This window comes from Amphiura filiformis, chromosome 17 (assembly GCF_039555335.1).
Source record: "Amphiura filiformis chromosome 17, Afil_fr2py, whole genome shotgun sequence".
Lineage (NCBI taxonomy): Eukaryota > Metazoa > Echinodermata > Ophiuroidea > Amphilepidida > Amphiuridae > Amphiura > Amphiura filiformis.
In genome coordinates, this window is record NC_092644.1 from 32,450,503 (window position 1) to 32,476,792 (window position 26,290).

Consider the following 26,290-nt stretch of genomic DNA (forward strand, 5'->3'; position numbering starts at 1 on the left):
TGAAATATCTTTTGTTGATTTCGAATGGTAATGTCTTAACGTCGTAAATTTTAAGGTCAAATTCTTAAAATCAAAACAAAACATTGCGACGCAGATATTCCCCGACTTATGCAATTATTTCATCATCGTATAGTGTCTTTATTATTTGTTTGAGGCCTTTTCCACACGTTCGTGCTATTTATGCATAAAACGGCCATTCTATCTTTACAAAATGCATCATTTTTATGTAAACAAAAGGCTAAAGATAGCATTATGAGATTTATCTTTTATTATTACACTATAACTCTGTTCATCTGCCTCCGTGGCCGAGCGAGAAAGACCGTGACTGATAATCAATGACGCATGGAATCGTTGGTTCGAGTCTCTTCGACGCCTGTGGGAACTTTTTTTTCTTCAAAATTCATGATCGCATTCCGAAATGAGTAACTTGTCGGTAAATCGTGTATCGTATCCTTAACCTGCTTGTAGTGCAGCGCGATATGTTAAAAATTGTTTTCACCTATTGCTATATCCGATTAATGACGAAACTTTGCCAGCGTATCAATATTCATGAGAGTGTACATTCAACGCCCAGTTATCAAAATTGGGTGACTTGTGTATGACAGGTGTGAAATACATCTGGCTGGGTGTTGTTATTACGTAACGCATAAAGGTTTGGCCATCATTGAATGGCTGCCTATGCTGTATGGGGCTGTGCGATAAATATGAGCCCCCCCCGGACGGCCCGCCCAAAATTGCTTGCCCCCCTCCTTCTCGGCCTGCCAAAATCGCCCCCCTCTCGGCCCGCCAAAAATCTTTGGCCCCCCCTTTACACATGCCAAATTTGTGGGATCCCAATTTTCAAACTTTGGTCTATCTGTTGCGAGCACAGCCAGCAGGAAAATTTGCATATTAAAGCGTTTCCGTACTGTTTTCCTAAACCTTTTTAGAGCGTTTTATTTAAAAGGTGCCCAATGAATGTGTGCCAAAAATCGCTAGCTCCCCCCAGCTGGCCAAAAATTGCTTGCCCCTCCCCTTTCGGCTCGCCAAAAAATGCTTTTAAAATGGATATTTGTTGACTTTATTGAATAGGCCGATAACCATGATAACAACATATAGGGCCTACTGCGAAGTAATTTTAAAATTATAGAGAGTGTAATTTATTTAAATGAGGCGCCTAAATTAAGATGAGTGGTAAATAACTGTACATCATCGACGGTTAAGTGTGCTTTTGAGCTGTGTGCGGGAGAAGACTCAGTCACACCCGTGGGTTGAATGAGAACAAAAGGTACACCTCTCAATCAAGTGGGCGCTTTCACATGACATTCTTTTGATTGACAGTTTTGATTGATAAGTTTATGGTACAAACATTTTTTGCCATTTTGAAGCTAAACTGTTGAAATATGGTACAAAATACGGTGTCAGGTTAGTTACCGATTTAATGGCGGAACCCTTTTGTCCTGAACAAAAGGTACCTCTCGATGAATAGCTTGTCGGTAAAATCAAATTGGCACAAAGGAACAATGCGTTACGTAATCTATTGTGCCTCTACGGATGTAATAGCTACGTGGATGTACCCCCTCAATTGTTGAAGCTCATAATGGCCTACGAGCTTAGTTTAGTGACTTCGTTCTGCGTGACTGCGGCTGAAAACAATCATTTTCTTTTTCTTCGTGTCTTGGTTTTATTGTTAAATTTATGAAGGTCACAAGTGCATATCACACCAACTGTTGGTAGGTGATGAATTTAAGAATTTACATTTATCAAATCAAGTGTCCCTGCTACCTGCCATGGCATTAGACTGCGGAACTCAGTCCCGGGAATTCAGCCACGATCATCAGACAGGGTCTAATTCTGCATAAAACCGGGCAACGTTATTTCTATAGATCTGCTGCGCATTCAAATTGCATTGTATTGCATCGTAATTTCATTTGTGTCTATGCTAATTATGTTTACACAACATGAACTGACGTGTTTTCAAGCAAATTCGCCGATAATAGGTGATCAAAAGCGATCGGAATGTTACAAAAGTACAGATCGCATTCAGCTTACTTCATATGAGATGATCTTTGGAAAAATACAGCATAATTTGTCTTGGTGTTTGCGGAATGCCATGCAGTAAAATATTAATACGCTATGCGGCAATTCATGATTGACAACTAACAATCGGCGTGTCCTTCAGATCCTCCACTGTCAATTTCTTATCCACTCACTAATCCTCACAAAAGCTTTGTGTTGATTACGTAATGTGTGGTGGCAAATTGCAATAAATACAATGAAATAATGAGTAGGGCGGGCTCCGAGGCGGGTTTCTACTTCATCTTACGTAACAGTATTGTTCTCCAAAAAAACCCGGAAGCTTGTCGTTTGGAGCTCTAGCTGAAATACAGCAAGATAATGTAACTAGGTCAAAGGTCGCCGCGCTGGTAGGACGCGAAATAAAAGAGCTCCGCGAAAAGGGACAATTTATTTTATAAAATCCGTGATTATCTCATCCATCCTGAACTCTTTCTCATCAAATATCAGACATTATAAGTATCTACTGTTTTGTGGATAATTGGGGAGAAATTCTGTGGATTTCCGAAGAAGATATCACCATTTTTTGTACTTGTTTACTTGTTGTGTATAAAACGATTAACGTTACGTTGAAGCTAAATGCAGCGGAGACCAACATAATTTATTACAGGAGCAGTTAACGAGCAGACCTAAGTTTTTAATATTGTGTGGACTAACCAAGTTTTTAATTATCGTCGCTCATTATAGTCGAGTATTTGTGTAAAGGAGAAATCCAAATTTTAAAATTTTCGCGGGAATCGACGCCATCTTGGAAACCGGAGCTGACACCCAATGAAGAGGAGGAACGCAAGTATTATCAGTATCCTATAGTATTTATGCAGATTCCATAGACTAGTTTACGTGCCATAGTGAATAGCAATAGTGAATGTTATCAAAGCGTTGTAGTAGTTGTAGGCCTACATGTAAAATCATCACACGTATGCAGGACCAAGCCAAGTAGCAGCTATAGCAGAGAGGAGTGTTGTTGGACAAAGTTGTTCCAGTACATGAGTATTTTAAATTAATTGTTTGTGGCGTGCCTGTGGAAAGTACAGTGGAAAGTAAAATTTTGTGATAGTAAAGTACATTTTTGTGATATACCAAGAAACTTATTGTAGCCGAATATCCAGCAGTGGCTTCGTTTGCAGTTTACACCGAGACAGACAACATACAGAAGAGGAATTTATTTGGCCAGTGTCAGTACAATTGTTTTAAAAAAGTTATATGGTTTGCTGTTGAGTGAAGTGACAATTCCGTATAAATTGTGCAATATATTTTTGTGAAGTACTTATCGTAGCAGGGTATCCAGCAGTGACTACAGCATCCAAGACAAGCAGCAGAGAAGGAGTGTATTCATCAGTGGCTTCGTTTGCAGTACCCAAGCTAAGCAGCAGAGGAGGAGAAATTTAGTCAGTGTCAGAAGTTAAATATTTTGCTGTTGAGAGAAGTGGTATTTTTGTGATCTAGTGCATCGTACTTTTTGTGAATTACCGTACCAAAGAAAATAAATGTACATTGTAGCAGAGCATCCAGCGGTGACTACGTATAGAAGCAGCAGATAAGACAAACAGTAGTTGGCAGCAGTGAGTATGAAAAGACTTGTATTTGTGTAGTGCAATATATTTTACGGGAGCAAAAGAAATAATTGTAGCAGTGGCAACAAACAGCGGCAGCAAGCAGTGGCAACGTAAGCAACATCCAAGATAAGCAGCAGATAAGAAGTTATTTTATTATATGAAGATGCTAAATGTTTGATGTTGAGTGTAGCTAGTGGAAATTATCGTGACAGTGCAATATTTAGTGGTATGACTCTTTCATAATCATCGTACAGTGTAGAACAATATATTCTTGTGTAGTACCAACTGACATAGTAACTGTTGGCAGTGACATCCAGTGATAAGATATGTTATGAAGCTTTCTTGATTACTGTGAAGTGAAGTGAAGTGTCAATTATATGATAGTAGCAGTGGCAACGAACAGCGGCAGCGAGCAGTGGTAACGTAAACAACATCCAAGATAAGCAGCAGATAAAAAGTTTTTTATTATATGAAGATGCTAAATGTTTGATGTTGAGTGTAGTGGAAATTATCGTGATAGTGCAATATTTAGTGGAATGACTCTTTCATCATCGTAGAACAATATATTCTTGTGTAGTACCAACTGACGTACTGGTAACTGTTTGCAGTGACATCCAGTGATAAGACATGTTATGAAGCTTTCTTGATTACTGTGAAGTGAAGTGAAGTGTAAATTATAGGTTAGTAGCAGTGGCAACGAGCAGCAGCAGCGAGCAGTGGCAACGTAAAACAACATCCAAGATAAGCAGCAGATAAGAAGTTATTTTATTATATGAAGAAGCTAAATGTTTGATGTTGAGTGTAGTGGAAATTATCGTGGTAATGCAATATTTAGTGGAATGACTCTTTCATAATCATCGTTGAACAATATATTCTTGTGTAATACCAACTGACATAGTAACTGTTTGCAGTGACAACCATATGTTATGAAGCTTTCTTGATTACTGTGAAGTGAAGTGAAGTGTCAACTATATGATAGTGCAATTAATATTGAAGCGTGCTCCAAGTAGACGGAACGTTTCCTGCATCGCTTTATTAACTTTTAAATGATTTTCGCTTAGTGGATGTATCCTGTTTTTAAAAGCGTCGTGCCAGGAGATATTTAAATCGCAGTGCATCATCCTTTTAACATTGCAGTTTTTGGTGTTAATTTCGTGAACTTTGTGAACTAGTGAAATAAATTGTGTTGCAGTGTTTTGAACTTTTTTGGTGTGCATCATAAGCGGGAGTAGGAGCATCACAACGCTCAATCTTTTTCATCGCAACCTTTTTCAACAATGGTAATCCCCATCAATCAGGAAAACCAGCTAGCAAGGGAGTGTAATGTGTGTGGCAGACAGGGAAGTCATAACCGTAGATGGATTACATGTGGTGAGTGCAGCCAAGATTACCATGCCAGCTGCTGTGGTGTATCAACAGGTGATTTCAACCAAATCAGAAATGGAAAACAGTGGTCTTGTCCAGAGTGTACATCTCCCTGTACCATGTGTGTTGACAACGTAAAATTTGGAGAGGAGGGCCTGGAGTGTGATGCATGCGGGGCATGGACACACTGTGCCTGTGCTGGAATGGATAATGATACTTATGATACCCTCACAAATAAATCTTTCAACTGGTTGTGTCCGCACTGTGAGATAACTTGCTTCACCAACTCGTATTTTTCTTCAACTGAAGGAGAGACTACTGACAATGATGACGACACTGAAGACAATGACAAGGACAACAAGAGTGGGGACAACGACAGAGACAAAACTGACAGGACCAAAAATAAAAGGAAGCCCGCAAGCAAGAAGAACTTATGGAGAGAGATGTTGTTTACTACTCTGAACATAAATTTCCAGAGCATCATGAACAAGCGTGCATGGAATGGGAGGCTATGATTCATGAACTAAAACCGGACTTCATCCATGGGACAGAGACATGGCTAGACTCTTCAATAGAAAATGCTGAATTTCTGCCAGATGGATACGCTTTGCACAGGAGAGATAGATCTAGTGGGACGGATAGACATGGTGGCGTCTTTTTTGCATACAGGAAGGACCTACCAGTCAACCGTAGACAAGAGCTGGAAACAAACAGTGAGATGCTTTGGTGTCAACTTGATATCCAGGGGAGAAGACCTATATTGTTTGGAACATTGTATAAGCCCAAGCATGATGATATAGAAACGGTCGAAGACCTAGCGGTGATGTTAGAAAACATCAACAACCACTCCAAACTCAAGGACGTAGTCATCCAGGGTGACTTAAATCAACCAAACATAGACTGGGTAAACAAGACGGTGATTGTAAACCATCCGGCATCCAAAACAACTGCAGAGAGGCTGCTTCAGACTGTACAAGAGCATGGCTTAGAACAGGTGGTTGACAAACCAACCAGACTCAACAGCATACTTGATTTGGTTCTCACCAACAACTCTTCCTTCATCAAGAATGTGGAAGTCATACCAGGCTTAAGTGATCATGAGGCTGTGCTATCGGTGCTAAATGGATTTGCTCAAGTAAAGAAGAAACCTCCCCACAAGATCTACCTGAAGCGCAAGGCTGATGTGGAGAAGATAAAGCAAGACATGAAGATCTTTGGTGACTCCTTCAGAAATGAAGCCAACCTCACTGTCCAAGAAAAATGGGACATGTTTGATAGTAAGATCAAACAAGTGATGGAGGAGAACGTTCCAACCAAAATGTCATCCAACAGAAGAAATCTTCCTTGGTTTACTAGAACTCACAGAAGAATGAGCAGGAAGAAGGGTAGAATGTACAGTAAAGCCAAAAGAACAGGCGATCAGAAGGACTGGGAAGAATACAAAGAGTTCTGTAGAACCGTCAAAAGAGAGTTGAACCACGCCAAAAGAGAGTACGTTATGGGTAAGCTAACACTTTCTATGGAGGAAAATCCAAAGGCCTTTTGGTCTTTCATAAAGAAGATCCGCCAGGAAGATACAGGAGTTGCTGATCTGAAAGTCAACAATAAAATAATCAGTGATGATCTTGGGAAGGCTGAAGCCCTTAGTAACCAGTTTGCAGGAGTATTCACCAAAGAAGACACAAGCCGAATACCATCACTAGGAAGAAGTAGCATCCCTGACATTCCAGATCTCGGATTGGTGAAGAAGGCGTGCTGAAGCAGATTAACAACCTGAAACCAAATAAGGCCCCTGGTCCAGATGGTATACCACCGTGGATTCTCAAAATGTGTGCTGAAGAGATAACCCCTGTTCTCACAGACATCTTTCAACAGTCGGTTGAGGAAGGAACTCTACCCAATCAATGGAGAGAGGCAAATATTTGTGCCATTTTCAAGAAAGGGGCTAGAGACAACCCTGGTAACTACAGAGGCGTATCTCTCACAAGTGTAGTGAGTAAAATTCTGGAGCACATAATACACTCACATGTTATGAAACACCTGGAGAAACACAATATTTTGGTGGACAACCAACATGGTTTCAGAGCCAAGCACTCCACTGTCACTCAACTAGTGTTAACCACTCATGACCTTACTAAAAGTATGGAGAATGATGAGACAGTTCATATGGCCATCTTAGACTTTGCCAAAGCATTTGACAAAGTCCCCATGAGAGACTCCTTGGCAAACTTGATCACCATGGTATCAGAGGATCCCTGCTGAAATGGATTAGACACTTCTTGACTGAAAGATCTCAGAAGGTGGTATGCAACGGCATGGTATCGGCCCCAAGGGAGGTGCTTTCTAGTGTACCTCAGGGTACAGTACTAGGCCCCCTATTGTTCCTGTTATTCATAAATGACCTGCCAAACAACATCAGGAGTACTGCTAGATTATTTGCAGATGACTGCGTCATATATACATCTGGGAAGACCAGTAGAGAGATGGACATACTGCAGAAAGATTTACACCAGTTGGAAAAGTGGCAAGAGGAATGGGAAATGTCATTCAACCCAGCCAAGTGTTCAGTCATGAAGCTATCAACTAAGAAAGAAGCGCCCGACAGAAGTTACAACTTCTGTGGACAACCGCTGCAAGAGGTAGACTCTCATCCATACCTTGGTGTCGAAATTGATAGCAAGATGAGCTGGAAGGCTCAATACCAGAAGTTGACATCCAAAGCCAACAAAGTTCTTGGTTTCCTCAAGCGTAACTTGTGGTTTTGCCCGAGAGAAATGAAAGAGACAGCTTATAAAACGCTGGTACGTCCAATCCTGGAATACGCTGGTTGCTCTTGGGACCCGTACAAGAAGAAGGACATCGTAGCCATCGAGGCAGTCCAGAGAAAGGCAGCAAGATTCTGTATGAATGACTACAAGCAACTCAGCAGTGTCACAGAAATGACCAGAGTGCTGGGATGGGAAGCGTTACAAGACAGAAGAAAAGACGCCAGACTCCAGCTCATGTATAGGATCATGAATGGGGAAGTTGGAATTAGAGCGGAAGACTATGTCCAACAGGGTGGAACAGCAGGATTGAAAACAAGAGGAAACAGCAGGAAACTCAAAAGGAGCTGATCAGGAAGGATGTGCACAAATTCAGCTACTTCCACAGAACGACGACCGACTGGAATGACCTCGACGAGACGACAGTGACAGCGACGAAGCGGGAAATGTTCAAAAATAAACTTCATTAATTAGCTCTTTTCGCGACGCGACGCCATTAAATGCGCATAGACCTTTGACCGCGAAGTTGGTGAAGTACAGCATGTCTGGCAATGCCGACTCAACCAGAACCAGAACCAGAATGTAAACCTGTATTTTAGCTAGAGTATCTCGAGCTAACGATCATGTCAGAAATTAATTAATATTTTGTTCTGCTGGGTCTGATTATTCGGACTAGGAACTCAGCAGTCTTATGATAGTCAATAAATTATAATTTATCTATCATGTCTATTGGTCGTTATATGACTATCATTTGAAGACGGAGTTCTCATGATACCTCTAATAAACTCTTCCGAGGAGCAGTTTCAGACAATAGCTCGGGATAATTGGTGTAGAAATCCGGTATAGTCTGCCACATAGAAGTACCATGGTAGGTATTATAGAAAGAGGTTCCTCAGAAAAATCCTAATCCACTCAATAGGGTTAAGCCGATTACGCTATTCAACGCGAGTCATCACTTGAATGGATTTAATCAGTGCAGTCCCTCTCAAACACGGCCTTTGATGTTTATGATTGTTATACGACAATATGAATATCGATCATCTATTTTAAAATTTAATTTAAACAGACCCCCCCAGGTGACCCGTACCGGAAATGGATGGTATTAGTAGGCCTACCCTTTTGCATCGGTCACATGATCTTCGATTGCGTCATTGTGTTTCCGAGTTCAAGTTGATTTACATGTACTAGCGAAAACCTGATCGAATTCCCTCATTTCCTTCCAAAGTTACGGTGATTTTATGTATTTTTCTGATCATGATTAGTAATACTGGCGGGTGTCTGCGGGACTTTTAAACCAGTGGAAATGATTTGGAAAGGTTTTCCAAGACTGGCAATGTTGTTTCTATGATCCGCCAAGCTTGGCCATAAGGAATATTGGCGTTATAAAATTACCGGAAGTAAATTGTTTTCCTTTGTTTATGGTCACGCCACAATGCTTTGTGGGTAAAAATGACGTCATTCTGCTTAGAAGTCGCGATAACGGTGGTTCATAACCGGCCAAGCTCAATATGAAGCTTAGCAAATCGATAGTGCACCATTCATACCTGATTGCTCAGTATTTAAACGATCATAGTACAAACGGAACTGGGTTCGTGCATTCTCCTTCTATTAATACCTACCATGGAAGTACAAAGTAAATAGACCTCGGAAACTGGAGGTATGAGAATAATTATTTCGGTGCAATGCTTCTTTGGCGTGCCAACTGCTGCGCGATTTGTGCACCACGCTCTTTACGCATCGCGTCGTGCTCGCTTAAGGCATCGACCCCCGATGCCACAGATTTGGTTTGTACTCCTAAGTGGACAGACTGTAGAAATGTAGTGAGTTCACACTCTAGCAGGCCTGTCAACTTTTCGGAATTGCCTGGCGTGAGAGGCATATAATGGAGGCGGCCCGGTACCGGGATTTGCAGACTCCTAATATGTTCATTTTGTCCAAAAGCAGGGGGGGTAGGAGCAACAAATTATTCATGACGATGCGTGAGATTTTACTCATTTTCCAGTATTTTGCGTGAAATTTACTACCTAGGCATGAGATTCGACTTGGCGTGAGAAAGTGACTCAATGCGTGAGACTCACGGCCAATGCGTGAGAGTTGACAGCCCTGCTCTATTGTCTGTCCAATTAACTTAGACACCCGGTTTTTATGATTTATTTCGAAAAGTTTTCACTTTGGCAAAAAGTAATGAAAGGAAATTGCTAAACACTGTTAGACCTAACAGAAATTATTAGTAAAGCGATGAAAAATTATTTGTCCATGTCTACTTTTATTCAATTTTGACCGACTTACAGCAAGATATCTGGGTCCAGGCGAACATTCCTAATGACTTTTGATGGGATAATCTATTTACAATAAGGGGTGTTTGAACATTGTAACCATGCACATTGATCAGTAATACCGCCCTTTTTTTGTCCCTTATCATCGATGTAATATAATGATAGATGCTTTTTTACTAATTCACAATAGAGGTTGTGCATATATGACATATACCGTAAATATGGCGGACTACTCAAATGCATTCAACAAACGCATGATTGAGAGTTCGTCTCACACACATAACAAATACACTAAGATCAAATAGGTTGATAACAATATTTGATTGAATGGACTGTACTGCGCCATGATTACACCGGTTCAAATCCTTTGTTTGGAGCCAATCAATAATGTCATGAGCTTTCATGCACAACCTCTATAACTCAGTTGGTGCATTATAACAAATGATAGGGCAAGTTACTATGCGTCTGGAGTGTATTGTGGATTATACTCACCAATAACATCAGAACATTCATAGGGCATACAATTTGTATTTATTATAGAATTGGGCCAAGCCACAAGCATGCGCAGAAGAAGAATCAAATACCATGTCGAATTGTTGTAATTGGTTGAGGGACAGCTGGGATCACTGAGTTAAGACACTAAGAATAAAATATACCATTAAAGAGGAAGCACCGTCAGAGCAGTTCTTCTGGGGTGAACCAAATCTGCCAAGTTATCAAATTAATATCAGTAAAAAGGTTATCCCTGAATTTGACTATGCTAATTGATGCAATAACATTAAACATCAATTAGCATCTATCAAATTCAGAGATAACCTTGTCACTGATTAATTTGATAACCATGCAGGTTTGGTTCACCCCAGAAGAAATAGTCTGGTGGGACTTCCTCTTTAAGAAACACTGTCTGCAATTTAATTGTGAACTGAATTATATTGAACAAATGTTTTTGGTGAGGAGTATAATTTCATCCATTCTCTATCCAAAATCACCATACCTACAAATCTGTATAATGAGACCTTCCAAAATAATGGTACCGTAGGCCTACCCAGCTTCTACCAGATTCTTTTCAAAGTGTTGAGAAAAACCTTCCAATTTCAATAGAATTTCAGGTAAACTCTCACTCATTGCTTTGGAAACACAAAAATCCTGTTAGGTCTCAGCAAATGTTAACATTTTTCTTTCATGACTTTCTTTGAAAGTGGATATTTATTCAAATAAGTAACAAAAACTGGGTGTCTAAGTTAATTCATGGAAGTAAGAGACATGGAAGCTGGTCGATCCAACACCTATTGAATTATTTACGTAACATTCTATAGAGGGTCCGTATCAAGCTATTGTGATAACAATGTAGTCAGCGTGTCTTTGATGTGGATCATACTTGCCGCCTTTATTGCCAGTTTGTTTTTTTACAGGTTTATTATTATGAGCAAAAATCATGTTTTTTCTTGATTATGTTTCAAGTATGTTGTTTATATTCGGAAAAAAGTGACAGAGATGTTAGATTTGTAATCCATAATTAGGCCTACAGAAATCCAATCAAAATATCGAGATCAACCCTATACTTACAGATTTTCTTAATTTCAAAATATTGGAAATCATGCATTTACTTCTAAACCGTTAATTAGCCGTAAAATTTGATATGCGCACTTGGCACATGCGTTACATTATAAAATTAATCCGCATCTATTTGTGTGCCGGGCTGCCTGAAATTGCTGTTGACCAGAATGTTCCAGGGTCGGGCATTATTTTTACATTCTGCGTAAAATAAATTGTATTTCATTTCATTTTCTGTTTTAAAACTGCTATCTGAGAGTCTAGCATATACATTTAATCGGTAGGTTTTTACATAATTACATACCTTTAATAAAATTGTATAAATTAAACTGATAGCATTCTGATCATTATGTATAGGGATTTTTATAAAATCTGTTTGTGTTCATAAAACTAGCCATGCACTGCGGTAATATAACACAGCCCATTGTCAGGACTTAGTACACGACTTAGTACTGCTATTGATTTTTAAGCGGGAACTTTGATTTTAGACATGGTACACGTTGACCATGCGTTGACTCAATTGTTCCCCTTCCACCTGTACTTCTTTTGTTCAGTATCGCGGCAAGTATGAATATATGAAGAGCTTTGTTTCAAAACCCCTTACATCCACTTGCCCATTTTTGAGAACACAACAAAAATCATCAAAAAAATCACTGATATATGGTGGTTTGCAACAAAAGCAGTGTTTGGCGGGATGCTTGGGTACGATGAGCATCCCGCCAAAAACTGCTTTTGTTGAAAAACACCTTATATCAGTGATTATTTTGATGATTTTTGCTGAACCATGAAATGGTATCAGCCTATAAGAGTGAATGTTACTAGCTTACTTACTAGCTTACTTACTAAGTTACTAGCTTACTGACTAACCATTTGGTCTGAAATGGACATATCTCTAAATGCCACGAAGGTATGACCCCATGAGTGGTGTCATATGAAAGAGAAAAACATAAAGAATATAATAAAAATATTTACAAACGTCGGAGGTCATCCAGGGGTCACAGGGGTCAAAAAAGGTCATTTTAACTGAAACTGCTCCGATTGAGCTTAAATTTAAATGCAATGATCCTTGTGACATTCTAAACATGTTTTAAACATTTAAAAATGTATTTAAGGTCATTAAGGGGTCATAAAGGGGTCAAAGGTCAAGGTTCTCAAAATGCTCCAATTGAGCTGAAATTTAAATGCAATGATCCTTATGACATTCTAAACATTTAAAAAATATTTTAAGATTCATTCAAGGTCATTAAGGGGTCATAAAGGGGTCAAAGGTCAAGTTTTACAAAATGCTCCGATTGAGCTGAAATTTAAACGCAATGATCCTTATGACATTCTAAACATGTTGAAAATATTTTAAAATTCATTTAAGGTCATTAAGGGGCAATAAAGGGGTCAAAGGTCAAGTTTTCAAAATGCTTCAATTGACCTGAAATCTAAATGCAACGATCCTTATGACATTCTTAACATGTTTTAAATATTTTAAAATTCATTTAATGTCATTAAGGGGGTCATACAGTGGTCAAAATTCAAATTTTCAAGACGCCAGCTTCTCACGATCAAGGTATATTAAAACGGCAATTAATGAAACAGTCTTATTAAAATTAATACTATCCTGCACAGTATTGCTGCTTGATCAGATCGTCACATTCATCCGCCTAACTTACCTCGTGCCCTTGCAAAGGGCACAGTTGCTCTAGTTTATTTTATATTCTTTACTTTTCCTCTTTCATTATCACCACTGGGTGGTCATACCTTTGTAGCATTTCGAGATTATGTCCATTACAGACTCCGGGTGACAGTGGTATTGGCCTACCACAATATACTGCCAAAGCCACATGGTTCAGCTATGGTGCGGTTATCGCTCTAGTTTGATGTGTTCTCAAAATTGGGAAAGAGGATGTAAGGGGTTTTGAAACAAAGCTCTTCATATGATACTCACTTTGATGTAGTATTTGACCAGCTTCCATGTCTCTTACTTCCATGGTTAATTGGACAGACAGTAGTCAAGTTGCTAATAAAACACACAATTGTTGGCTATTTCTAAAAAGCTAAATTTTATACTGTCGCTTAATTGTAATAAAGCAAAATGGCCTTTCTTGATCATGTTGTAATTTTTTGGTGATTTATAAAACAAATTGTGATCAACTGCAATCGATCCAAGCCCTTGGTTTTATGTTCAGGGAAAAAAATTGCAGTATTCTGATTCACGCATATGATATGTCATCTATAGCGCAAATCAATTTGGTTGTTTGTGTCCAAATCGTGCCCCTGATGTGAATGGGATGGAGAATCTATTGTTTTGGGGACAGGCTAGAAAATGCCCATATGTACATTGCAGGATTTGCAGTGCTTCAAGCAGCCCTATATTTCCTATTTTTCCTATATTTTTGAAGTCTTCCTATATTGTTATAAAATGCTGTAGGGCCAGGCCCCTATATTCCTATATTTTTTTCCAAATTTAGGAAATTAACACCTTTTTTCACTTACACTAGTGCATTTAATTGAAAATATCTGCGTGCTTTATGCACAGTTGTATAAATTGTCAGCAAGTCGACAGTAAAATATACAGGCCTCTATTACACTAGTGCATTTAATTGAAAATATCTGCGTGCTTTACAGGGACGTGCCCAGAAACCGGGCCCCTGGGGGGCTGAAGTCTGAACGCAAAATGTTTAAAGGTGTAACATAAGCGCGTAGCGGCGCAGTCAAAGTCTCAATGAAGGCATTTGGTGCAACATTTTTACATTATTATTGGTTATTTTGGAGCATAGGCCTTTTATATGCATCTATTTATAGGATTTTTGACCGAAAATCTGACCGAAAAAGTGGTTATAAAATGCGTTCACATTTCATTCAAAATTTGTGAAGGCCTATGGATCCACTTTTGGGGCACTTTTTTCTCCCCTTTTGATTTCAGGGGGCACTACGCCCCCTGCCCCCACTGGCTATGCCACTCTCACTCACTCTCCCTCCCTCTCTCTTCCTTCTCTCTCTTTTTCTCTTTTTTTTTCTAAGACCCGGGGGGCTAAAGCCCCCCTTGGGCACGTGCCTGCTTTATGCACAGTTGTCATAAATTGTCAGCAAGTCGACAGTAAAATATACAGGCCTCTATTTTTGGCCCAACATTTGGGCAAAATAATAATTTTAGACACATACCAGCCCAAAATGATGCACACATGATCATGTATAAATTATATTATCTTTGGGACTTTCCTCTCAACAATAGTAATTAACTTGTCACTATTGACTTTCGTTGTCCTTCTGAACAGGTTCAATTTTTGGAGTTAGCATCTCAAGATGGACCGTGGGCATCCATCATATACATCTCATTTGGCTGCTCAGCTCTACCAACTCAGACAAGAAAACTGCTTGTGTGATGTCACCATCATTGTGGACAACAACCGATTCCCAGCTCACAAAGCTGTGTTAAGCGCAAGCAGTAGCTACTTCAAGAGTATGTTCACCTCTGGATTTCAAGAAAGCAAGAGTTCAGAGGTCACTCTCCATGTAGAAGGGTCAGCCGAAAGTTTCAAGCAGATACTAGAATTTGTATACATTGGCTACTTCAAGTTGTCCACAACCAACGTATGCGATATCTTTAGAATGGTGTGTTACATGGACTTCACACCGGCAATCGATGTATGCAATGACTACATCCAAGACGTGATCAAAAGTGTGAGTGCAGAAGATGGCTATGAGATGTACCTCCTGGCAAAATCCCGCCCAGACTTGGCCAAACTTGCAAAAAAGCTTCGAATGCGCCTGGTGAAAAATTTTGGCTGGCTTGTAAAAATGGAGTATTTTTCACAAGTTAGCAAGGAGTTTCTAGAGATGTGTTTGACTTCAAAAGAAATTGAATTTGATTCATCAACAGAGGAGGAGGTTAGTAAGTATTGTAAAAGTGGAAATTTTTGCGCTACATTTATTAAGTATTCATAACCTCATGAATAAAGACAATGTATGGGATCCAATCATATTTTTATCCCCCTGGCTTTAGCCATGGACCGGAGGAGGATCTTGCGATAGTGTATTCCTTCTGTGTGTGTGTGCAATCGCTTTTAATCAATGACACAAACACGCAATTTACATTCCAACAGCAGACCACTCGGCAATGAGAGACCATCCTTGGTTAGTGGAGGTCTGCAAACGACCGCAATTGCATGGATAAGTGTGTTGTAAAGTGTGCTGAGGCTTGTGGATCAACTTCTAGGCGTTGTGCCAAAGCGTACTAAGTGTAGCACTCTATAAATTCTTTTTTTATAACATTTGCAAAATACGCCTCTATCATTATTTAAGAGATGACGTCCGCAGTTACTAGGTTAAATTCCATAACCACAAAAATGCACACAAAAAATTGGCAGAATAAGTCCTTGGTATGTCAATTGAGTATGGATTCGGACGTCCACGTTTGCATAGTCCTAAACAGCATCCACGTTTGACGGGAATTGCATGTAGGGGTGTGTGTATGTATGTAGGGGTGCGTAGGTGTTTGCCAGCAATCAAGGACACACTCTCACACTTCACATTCAAACCGCGGACCACTCTGCAATGGGGGAACATCCTCGATTTCTTGAGGTCTGCAAACGACCGCAAATGGATGTATAATGCACTTCTGAAATACGACCTTTATAGAGGCCCTGCATTCTTTTATCGATTGGCTCCAAACAAAGGATTTGAACCGGTGACCTTCATGGCGGAGTGCAATCTATTCAATCAAATGTTGTTATCAACATATTTGATCATAGTGCAGGGTTATGTGTGTGAGACGAACTGTCACAGTAGATTGCACTCATGCTTTTGTTGAATTCATTTGAGTAATCCGCCATATTTACTATTGTTATACGAGATATAAACATCCGCAGTTGCTAGGTTAAATTCCATATACCGTCGAAAAAATACACAAACAAAATGGCAGAAAACATCCTCGGTATGTCAATTGAGTACGGATTCAGGCGACCACGTTTGCATAGTCTCGATTTCGAGGTGATTACATCGGGGTGTGTATATAAATGTGTATGTTACATTTTGGTTAGGTTTTGCTTTTTTGCAATATTTTCCTATTGCATTGTAATTTTGAACGTTGATAGGTGCAAGTGCATCAAGCTGCTCGGTGATGGGGGGAAAGTGCGGGAGCACAATATTGGGTCATAGACAGGTCAAAATGTGAGAATTTGTGCTTTATTAAAAGGTTGGAGGCATTTCGTGTTAAAAGTGGTTAAACAAGCTTTTTAAGATAATTCGAGGGTGCTGAATACGAAAATGCTGTTTAACCGGTTCAGTTGTGGAGTCTTAGCCCTCAAAATAAAAAAAACAAAATGGCCGCCATTTTCAACATATTTTTGATAATAACTTGAATTTTAAACAACATAGGAGGTTAAAAATGGTGGCAATATCCATGTTTATGATACAGAGGAACCCAAATTGATTGTTACTGAAGTTTTAACTGGTATGGTTTTGCTGCCTTGTTGAATTTTCAAAATGGCCGCCATTTTCATCAAGTTTCTGCATTTTCTGCTATAACTTGGATAGTAGGCAACGTAGAAGTTTATAAATGATGACAGTACCCATGTTTTTAATACTAAGGATTCCAAATTATCTGTTACCTACTATCTGTTGTAACTAGTTAGGGTTGCTACCATCTAGAATTCCAAGATGGCCGCCATTCATTAGGTAATTTCTGGGGTGTGTTTCAGAAAAACAAAATTGTCATCGTTTTCATAAGGGCAGATTACTTTCTCTGGCCAAATGCACTTTTAATTTCTTTAGAACAAAAACAGTGATATTGAATTAGTTTTCCAAGTGCATTTTAAAAGGTTAAAGATTTCAAAATGGCCGCTTTTTAGCTACTAGGCCTATACTTTACACCGTACAACTCTTAAAACTGGTAACATTGGCACTTGATTTTACTTTCGGCTAATTGTTCCCGTTAGGATCTTTCAACTATTTGATTCTTTATATTTGACCTTTCACTTCGTAGTACAGTGATTCCAAACTCTGATTAATGGCTTTAGCCTCTTCTGTTTTTGCACTCTTGTTGGCTGTTAAATGTGCTTTTTTTTTGCAACTGCAATTGCCATTTATACATGCATGAAACTATCTCGCGACATGCTTTGTGAATAGGAGGTAGTGTCATCAGTTGTGGAACCAGGTTCTATCTATGTAGGTCCATCCCATGTCAGTTACTTTGGGGAGAATTGGAGAAATGGTGACTGCTTGTTTCCAAATACAAGCCTGGTAATGTGCATACTTTGTGTGAAGCCTTACTGCATCAGATGTTGGTGGTAGATTCTCCTGTGGACAACCTTTGAAAATAGTATCACCCGTGCCTTATTGCATCTGTCCACATCATCTGGCAATATATGGACATGGTGAGCATTCTCTTGCTTTCATCAGAGCACAGCGTGATGGTGTCTGGGATCTCCACTTGTATGCCTTCAGAAGGATGCTAACTTTCTTTTTTAGGTATGATCATACCACTATGCCAAATGGGGTACCACTTATATGGCAGAAATGAGCTACCTTCCACCATGTCCACCAAAAGTCCTCCTTGAATTCCAGGCAGGAAATGTCGTTGTAAAGGAGTCCGTGCGGAAATTCAACCAAGTATCCCCTGATTATAGCCAAGAATGGTTGAATGGTACTGGGAAGAGGAGCGGTGGGATTGTAGGTATCACAAGAAGTATCACTGCATTAGGCAGATGGGTACTCTCTTATATAACATGAGAACTTGCATATCAAGTAAATTAGGCAAGTGCTGATGATGGAACACTCCCAATTGGAAAGTGAGTATGTGTACAACGAGATCACACCATCCAGAAAAGAGCGTGACAACCTCGATGAGGAGAAGTCGTCTCAGCTTTCGGATGATTCAATGTTTTCAACAAAGGGGTACCATCTCCTGTACTGTAGAATATTGCAACCAAAGATTTGGCCAGTGCTAGAGGCATAGATTTCTTTTTGACATGTGGGGTTGGGGGTCAAAAAATTTCTTGAAGTATAGTGAATCCAGCACCTTTTATAAGCAACAGAATAAGATGATGGTACAAATGCGCGCAAAAATTTGCACTTTTTACAGTTTTAGGCTAAAATGGCCAAATATCATGTTAATTTGGCTGGAAACACACATACAGGTGTCAATATTGGGAGGGGGGTGATTGTGTGGACCACCCACTTGGCAAAATATTGGGAAATTTACCCCCCTATCCCCCATGGATGATTTAGGGTCATCCCAGGTCAATCGATGAGAAAGTTGCTTGATGACCTGATCCCAACCATGTGACAGATTCACCCTGTTGAGGGACGATTGTTCGGCTTGTACCCACACTTCTTTGACTCCCTGCTCGAACCAACATAGTTCACGGTCCAAAATGACAACTTTGTCAATGTCAAAGCTGTGTCCGCTGCCCTCAAGATGTTTGTAGACTGCATGTCTAAGTTGAGATATGCGACTCTGCAAGGATTGGTCGGGTTTTATCAATTTTATCAAAGTGCTTGGCACTCCTGATCTTCAGCGCACTTGACACCATAAACAACACCACTAATACAGCCCTTAAGGCAGATAGAAACATTCTACAGCGATTTGTGACCGCCTCTAAGGCAGGACGTACAACTTGGACCAGATTCTGCAGCATGAACTTATGCCTGTTCAAATTTCACTTGCTGCCATGAATGGGAGTCTGCATATAAGCAGTGGCGGCTGAGTTTCAGAGGATTGAGGTAACCTTTGACAGATACCAGCATGATTCCATCAAGACTGGAACCAAAACAAAACGAACCTGGGCTATCGACCAGTATGCCGGGTAATAGAAAACCACAACGTTCTCTACCGAATAATTGGACGAACTTTCTCTCACCAGTCACCAGAGGAGGCTTAAATTCATTCCTACAATGCACTATGATTGGGAAATTTGATCAATATAACCTAATTTTAAAGGCAAAGTCCCCATTGCCACACACACAAAATGGTAATTTTAAAACTGCAGCCAACGAGCTAATAGTTGAGACTTAGGACTGATATTTGATTTTCTTACAGGAAACATTCATATTGTCCCACTGCATTAATTTTGTTCCTAAGTCTCGATGTTTTGAATGTTAAATAATAGGATGAAAACACCAGATATTTGCACACAATCCCAATGCAAGGTATGATCAACTATACCACATGTGTACAAAAGCCAGACATACAAGGTCAGAAACCCCATTGGGTTGTGGGAATGTCTTTAAACATCCTCTGTTCTCTCACAGAGAATAAAGCAAATCTTGCCGCTCCCATCTCAACAGCTTATGACAAATGCTGTATCAATTGCACCCACAACACTTGTAGTGGCTGGAGGATCTTCAGATTCAGGGATGGACACAACAGCCCTAGAGGCCATGAGGAGGCGGATACTCACTTTGTACTTCATTGCATTAACACAAATGCTGAAGCTGTAGTGGTTTCAGTATGTGACACTGACATACTTGTCTTGCTGGCTGCTTATTTTGACAAGATGCTATGCACTCAGCTGTAGATGAAGGCAGGATTTGTAAGAAGCCCAAATACATCTCAATCCACAAAATCCATCAGGAACTGCTGCCTTGCCAAGTGGAGGCTTTGCTTCTATTTCATAACTGGTTGTGACAGTGTGTCACAGCTTGCTGGCCACGGCAAAAAGACAGGAGGTGTTTCAAGTAATTGTTGACAGCTCTTAGGGAGCGATCGTTATTTATGGCAGGGGGGAATGGGTAAATTTAGGGGAACACGAAATTTTTTGTGATCTTGAGGGGGGAACCTGAAATTTTTAGTTGAACCAGGAGGGGGGATTGTTAAATTTTAAATGGAGAAAATTGGGAAAACAAGGGGGAACGCGAAAATTTTGAGCGGACGCGAGGGGGGAACGCGAAATTTTTTGTCGATATTTTTGCCCAAACACCCATTCCCCCCCTGCCGTAAATAACGATCGGTCCCTTAGCACAATTCATTTGCAAGGTGCATAATGTGCACAGATGCGATAAGGGACATGTGATACTATTCTCAAAGGATTGTCCACAGGAGAATCTACCACCAACATGCAAATGTACCAATGGATGTATAAACAATTGCAGCTTCATGAAACCTAAGCTAACATGCACAGATGGTTGTGCATACGTGTGCATTTAACTGCCAACAAGAGTGCAGAAACAGAAGAGACTTTACAAGTCTCTTCTGTTTCTGCACTCTTGCCTTAAAAGGGGTCAATTAAAGTTAGGAATCACTGAAATACACAGTGAAAAGTCAAATAGAAAGAATCAAATAGTTCCAAGATCCTAACGGGAACAATTATAGCCGTAAGTAACATTAAGTGCTAATGTTGACAGTTTCATGAGTTGTACGGTGTAAAGTTTAATTTGGAAATCTTTAACCTTTTTAAATGCACTTGGAAAACTAATTTAATATTAAATTAAAATTAAAAGTGCATTTAGCCACAGAACTTAATGTACCCTTTATATGAAAACGATGACAATTTTGTTTTTTGAAATACACCCAGAAATTGCCAAATGAATGGCAGCCATCTTGGAATTCTAAATGGTGGCAACCCTAACTAGTTACAGCAGGTAGTAGGTAGCAGATAATTTGTAATCCATGGTATCAAAAACATGGGTACTGCCATCATTTTTAAACTTCTATGTTGCCTACTATCCAAGTTATAACATGAAATGCAGAAACTTGATAAAAATGGCGGCCATCTTGGAATTCAATATGGTGGCAACCGTGACTAGTTACAACAGATAGTAGGTAACAGATAATTTGGAATCCTTTACTTGGTATTAAAAACATGGGTACTGCCATCATTTTTAAACTTCTATGCTGCCTACTATCCAAGTTATAGCAGGAAATGCATAAATTTGATGAAAATGGCGGCCATTTTGGAATTCAACATGGCGGCAAAACCATACCACTTGAAACTTCAGTAACAATCAATTTGGGTTCCTCTGTATCATAAACATGAATATTGCCACCATTTTTAACCTCCTATGCTGTTTAAAATTCAAGTTATTATCAAAATATGTTGAAAATGGCGGCCATTTTGTTTTTTGAATTTTGAGGGCTAAGACTCCAAAACTGAACTGGTTAAACAGCATTTTCAAATTCAGCACCCTCGAATTATCTTAAAAAGCTTGTTTAACCACTTTTAACACGAAATGCCTCCAGTAAGCACAAATTCTCAAATTTTGACTTGTCTATCAAAGTAATGGGGTCAAAGGTCAAATTTTAAAATTGGTCCAATCGAGCTCAAATTCAACAGCTTTGAAAAAAAAAATTTTTTACCGATATCGGATCGAGTCGGATAACCAATATCGGATCGAGTCGGATATGCCGATATTATAAAAATTGATATCGGATATCAGATCAGTAGACAAACGGCATTTTGGATGAGCCCTAGTGATCACCGTGAGTAACCCCGCATTAAAACAGTGAAATGAAGATACATTTTCAATAGTCCTTTAAGTAAAAATATGTGTTATTTTTAATGAAACAAATTTAATGAATGACAATAACTTTTCACCATCTGTTTTACGGTCATTGCAAGAAATCGTCAGGGTTTGTGTTGGACCTCAGTATTTTTCCTCAGGAGTTCGCGCTCCGTTGTAAAATTACCTGGGCCTCAACACAAATCCCTCCCAATTTCTCGCAATGACCTCAAAACAGATAGCGCACAGTTATTATTGTATGAAATTTTTGATCAAATTGATAGATTTATGAAGGTTTGGTGGACAGAAAATTTATCATTGTCACTATTACATTTTCACAGATCCTACAGAATATCATGAAATGGTTGAAATACGATTGGTGTCAACGTAAGACGCACACCCTTGATCTCTTGAAGAAGATCCGTCTTGGATTGGTGCCAGTTGATAAACTCAAGCACATCCTTGGTGACGAGGTACTAGCCATCCCAGAGTGCAAGAACCTGGTGGATGAGGTTTTCAAGTTGCATGCTACCAAGGAGAGTGCCACAGCATACACAGTGCCATTGATTCAGAGTCATCCAGACACGTTTGCCACCAGGAATACTGTAACAGTAAGTATACATAATATACATTTCATCTTGTCAAAACCAAAAGTTATTTACTGACCTGACAGTTTCGACTATCTTGGATGATGATCATCTTAAGAGTGATGTTTTTCTCTCCAACTTCTGTTTACCAACATAGGGCGCACCAGCGCCAGAACTGGGTCGATTATCGTGATACGTGGCTAAGATAATGGGCCCCTCGTCTCTGTTCATTGTGTTCGGTGCTCTCTTCCTTATCCAGATAGCTTCTCTGATACGGTGGGCTCCCGAATTGCATTCCTTTTCAAGTACTTGGGCATCTTGGTGCGCCCTCTGTTGGTAAACAGAAGTTGGAGAGAAAAACATCACTCTGAAGATGATCATCGTCCAAGATGGTTGAAACTGTCAGGTCAGTAAATAACTTATGGTTTTGACAAGATGAAATGTATTATTATGAGTTTCTACAAACCTAATGAACCTCTTAAAGAAAGGAAGTATACATGTTGACAATACCCCACCCACGCATACACTCCTATGTGTAATTAAGCACATGCAAACCAGGACAATGATATGCTCCCAGCCTCCCCTTGTTTTTTCACTATGGACCCGTGGGTGCACTCACTAAAAATGGCTGACGGGATGTACAGCCACATTGACCCCCATTTTTAACCCCTTTCACCCAATAGCCCTTTTTTTGTTTTACTGAAGTCCCTCTCACCCAATTACCCCCTTTTTTGCTTTCTTGCACACAAGACCCTCTTTTTCAAGAATTTTGGACAAATTTCTGATAATCTCTCACCCACCCCATTTTTTTCCTAATTTTTCTTTAAATTTTTCAACAAATTTCACATTTTCATGACTATATTTTGACTCAAAATATTTCCCAGTCTCATGATATGGCCCCCTTCTTTGGTATAATTTTCCCCAGACCCCTTTTTTGGGGCCTTCCAGGGTTGTTGATTTTTTTTATTTTAATCGGATTTTTTGTTATTTAAATTGATTTTTTTTATTCCAAGAACTTCTATACCCCATGATAAAGTCAAAAGAACCAGTGGAATGCTAGTCATATGCACAATCCTACCAGGTATTTACAAAAAATCAAAAGATGTTTTTTCAAGTGAAAATTTCAAAGAAAAAAATTGGTAAAATCATGGGGAACAAACCTGATAAAATACAACTTGCTGATATTTACTTGTATTTTTGCTTGATTTATTTCATTATTTTCAACTCTAAAAAGTCACATGGCTTAAAACAGCTTAGTAAATTGGTGGGAAATAATGAGTCAGATATGCGCGAATGCGAAATATTGTGATTACGCGCGCATTTCGCGTCACATGACGCGGCGCAACTCTGCGCTTATGTCCAATGCAGTCAAGGCGCATTCGATCACATGTTGTTAACGCCAGCAAAATGTGGTGTATAAACAAAACAAAAATTTGCAGTCAACACTGCTGTCGTGTCCTACAAGTCAGAGAAATATAAATTCATGACTTAAAAGGGCATTTCGTGATCCACAGCCTCATCCCACAAATTTTATAAAAAAAAGTTGAGATTTTTATATCACTGGAATATACTCTGGCTACATAATGTTTATGTATAAAATATTTCTTTTGATTTACATTTCTGAAGATGATTTACATGTAGTATCCCACTATACAAATATTTCTTGCAGATTAATTCGTTTAGCAAAGATATCGTGAAATTTGAATTTCGTTCTGGTGCACCAGAACGAAATTACAACGTATTGTCTATGGAGCAGTTTAATACACATAATCATGCATAACTCGCAAACGCAAAATCGGAATCAACTGAAATTTTGGGAATATGCTTTTTTCGTGGATATGTACTGAAAAATGTCATAAAAAGAGGATGCTAGGATCACGAAATACTCCTAAAAAGCCATATTATAACATTTTCAAACAAAATAGATTAGCATTTCTTTGCCATAAAATGTTAGCTTTTACTGTCAGATATATCCCCTTTTATTTTTGAGCCGAACAACTACGCAAAGCAAAGAAAATTGGAATTTACTACCATCGCACATGATGCCAATATGTACCACTCCTTCGGTCATGTTGTGGTACGACCCTTTGTTGTGTGTATCACCGTCCCGCACGCCGTGTACGTACTGTGTGTTATGAACATCATGTATGCATTTGACTAATAATTCCATCGTAATAATAAAGCGCCGCTTTTATTCAAAATCTCGGATTTTGACAAAACTACAACACCTCGAGTCTTGATTTTTGCAGGGTATATTGGTTTAATAAAGTACAATTTAATTGTGTAAAAAAAGGAATTTTAAAAATTCAGTGAGGGCTTCTTCCTCAGCAAATGTTATAATATGGCTTTAATGTTGACTTATTTTTGTTTCACTTTCAGAAACGTGTGTATATATCTGAATGGATTTTGAATATGTCATTGTGTTACCGTATAAAATCGACTGATGACTATACATGTGATGGGACCCGGATTGCTAAAATTCCGCCCAAATTATATGTTCCAAAGTGTACTGGTGAGGTGTTCGGAAACATCATAGTAGGAAATCGGTTTTACCTTGCCGGTGGATGTGAATATCACAGATGTGAAGACGCACGATGTCAAGGCAATAAAGGTTTCTTGCCACACCATTTCTTTCGGTTTAATCCAGAAACCAATGAGTGGGAGGTTCTGCCTTCAATGTCGTATCCAAGAAGTGGCCCAGGGCTAGTTGAATTACATGGGTATATTTATGCAATTGCTTGTTTGTATGAGAAGGGTAGAGGGAGTAACAAGGTTGAGCGCTTTCATATAGAAAAACAAGAATGGGAGCCAGTGCCTTCATTGCCTTACAGACTTCGCTTCATTGCTGCTGTGTGTTTTGAAGGGTATATATTCGTTACAGGCCGGGATTGTAATACAGGTAGATTTCTGGTTTACAACCCTACCCACAGTCACGGCAGGTGGAGTTCAGTTGATGTATATAATTTGCCGGATGATTTTGAAAGATTTTTATGGTTTGATGTTCACAAAAAGGTATGCAGTATATGTTCTAAAAAGTTTGAGCAAACTTATCAAGTCACTTTTGATTTTAAATGTGATAATCCGAGTGTGAGAATAGGACAAAAAGTTAACAAGGTTGTTGCAATTGATGGATGCCTCACATTTGACAAATTAAAACTGACAGCGTTACCAGATGAGAACAGTGACTCATCTGACAGTGAAGATGATTTACATGTAGTATCCCACTATACACATGTGGACCTTGACTGATTGACCCCAAATTCCACAAAATGATGCATATTTGGGAACAGCCCTTTAGTCTGGAGGGTCGTTAGTCCAAAGAGGGTTAGTGTTTATAGTTTAGGGCATTTTATATTAGCGTTACAGTTAGGGCTTCGCAGTGGAATGAAATGAAATGAATGAATGAATACGGTTAGGGATAGGTTTAGGGTAAATGTCAAGGGCAGAGGGGCCAGTGACCCCTCCACTTTTTTTTTTGTTTGTCATGGCCCTCCACTCTTAACCCATAATGTGCTGTGTGTAACATGTCTGGGTGAACATAAATAATCAAATCCCTATTCTAGACCCTTAACATGCTTTAAAAAAAGTGTAAAAATGATGCACGAAATGGCATCAATTGGTCCTTCATTTTGCAAAATTTTCCAACTCCCCTGTGTTAATACACAGTGTGTAGGCCTATGGATAAACAAATTCCCCTTTTCGCT

The 26,290-nt window shown here is 39.3% G+C and overlaps 2 protein-coding genes across 2 annotated transcripts; both read left to right on the top strand.

Annotated features, from left to right (window-relative positions):
* Window positions 1-1,615: 1,615 nt before the first annotated feature.
* On the top strand, window positions 1,616-25,960 carry LOC140138402 (kelch-like protein 13). The gene is made up of 4 exons (XM_072160300.1): window positions 1,616-1,712; window positions 14,838-15,450; window positions 22,341-22,610; window positions 24,966-25,960. Exons 2-4 carry the CDS (start codon window positions 14,866-14,868, stop codon window positions 25,833-25,835), a joined length of 1,725 nt encoding a protein of 574 aa, XP_072016401.1. The 5' UTR covers window positions 1,616-1,712; window positions 14,838-14,865; the 3' UTR covers window positions 25,836-25,960.
* LOC140137151 (uncharacterized) lies at window positions 5,488-6,735 on the top strand. Its single transcript, XM_072158805.1, has one exon. The coding sequence runs from the start codon at window positions 5,488-5,490 to the stop codon at window positions 6,733-6,735; it is 1,248 nt and encodes a 415-aa protein (XP_072014906.1).
* Window positions 25,961-26,290: the final 330 nt, after the last annotated feature.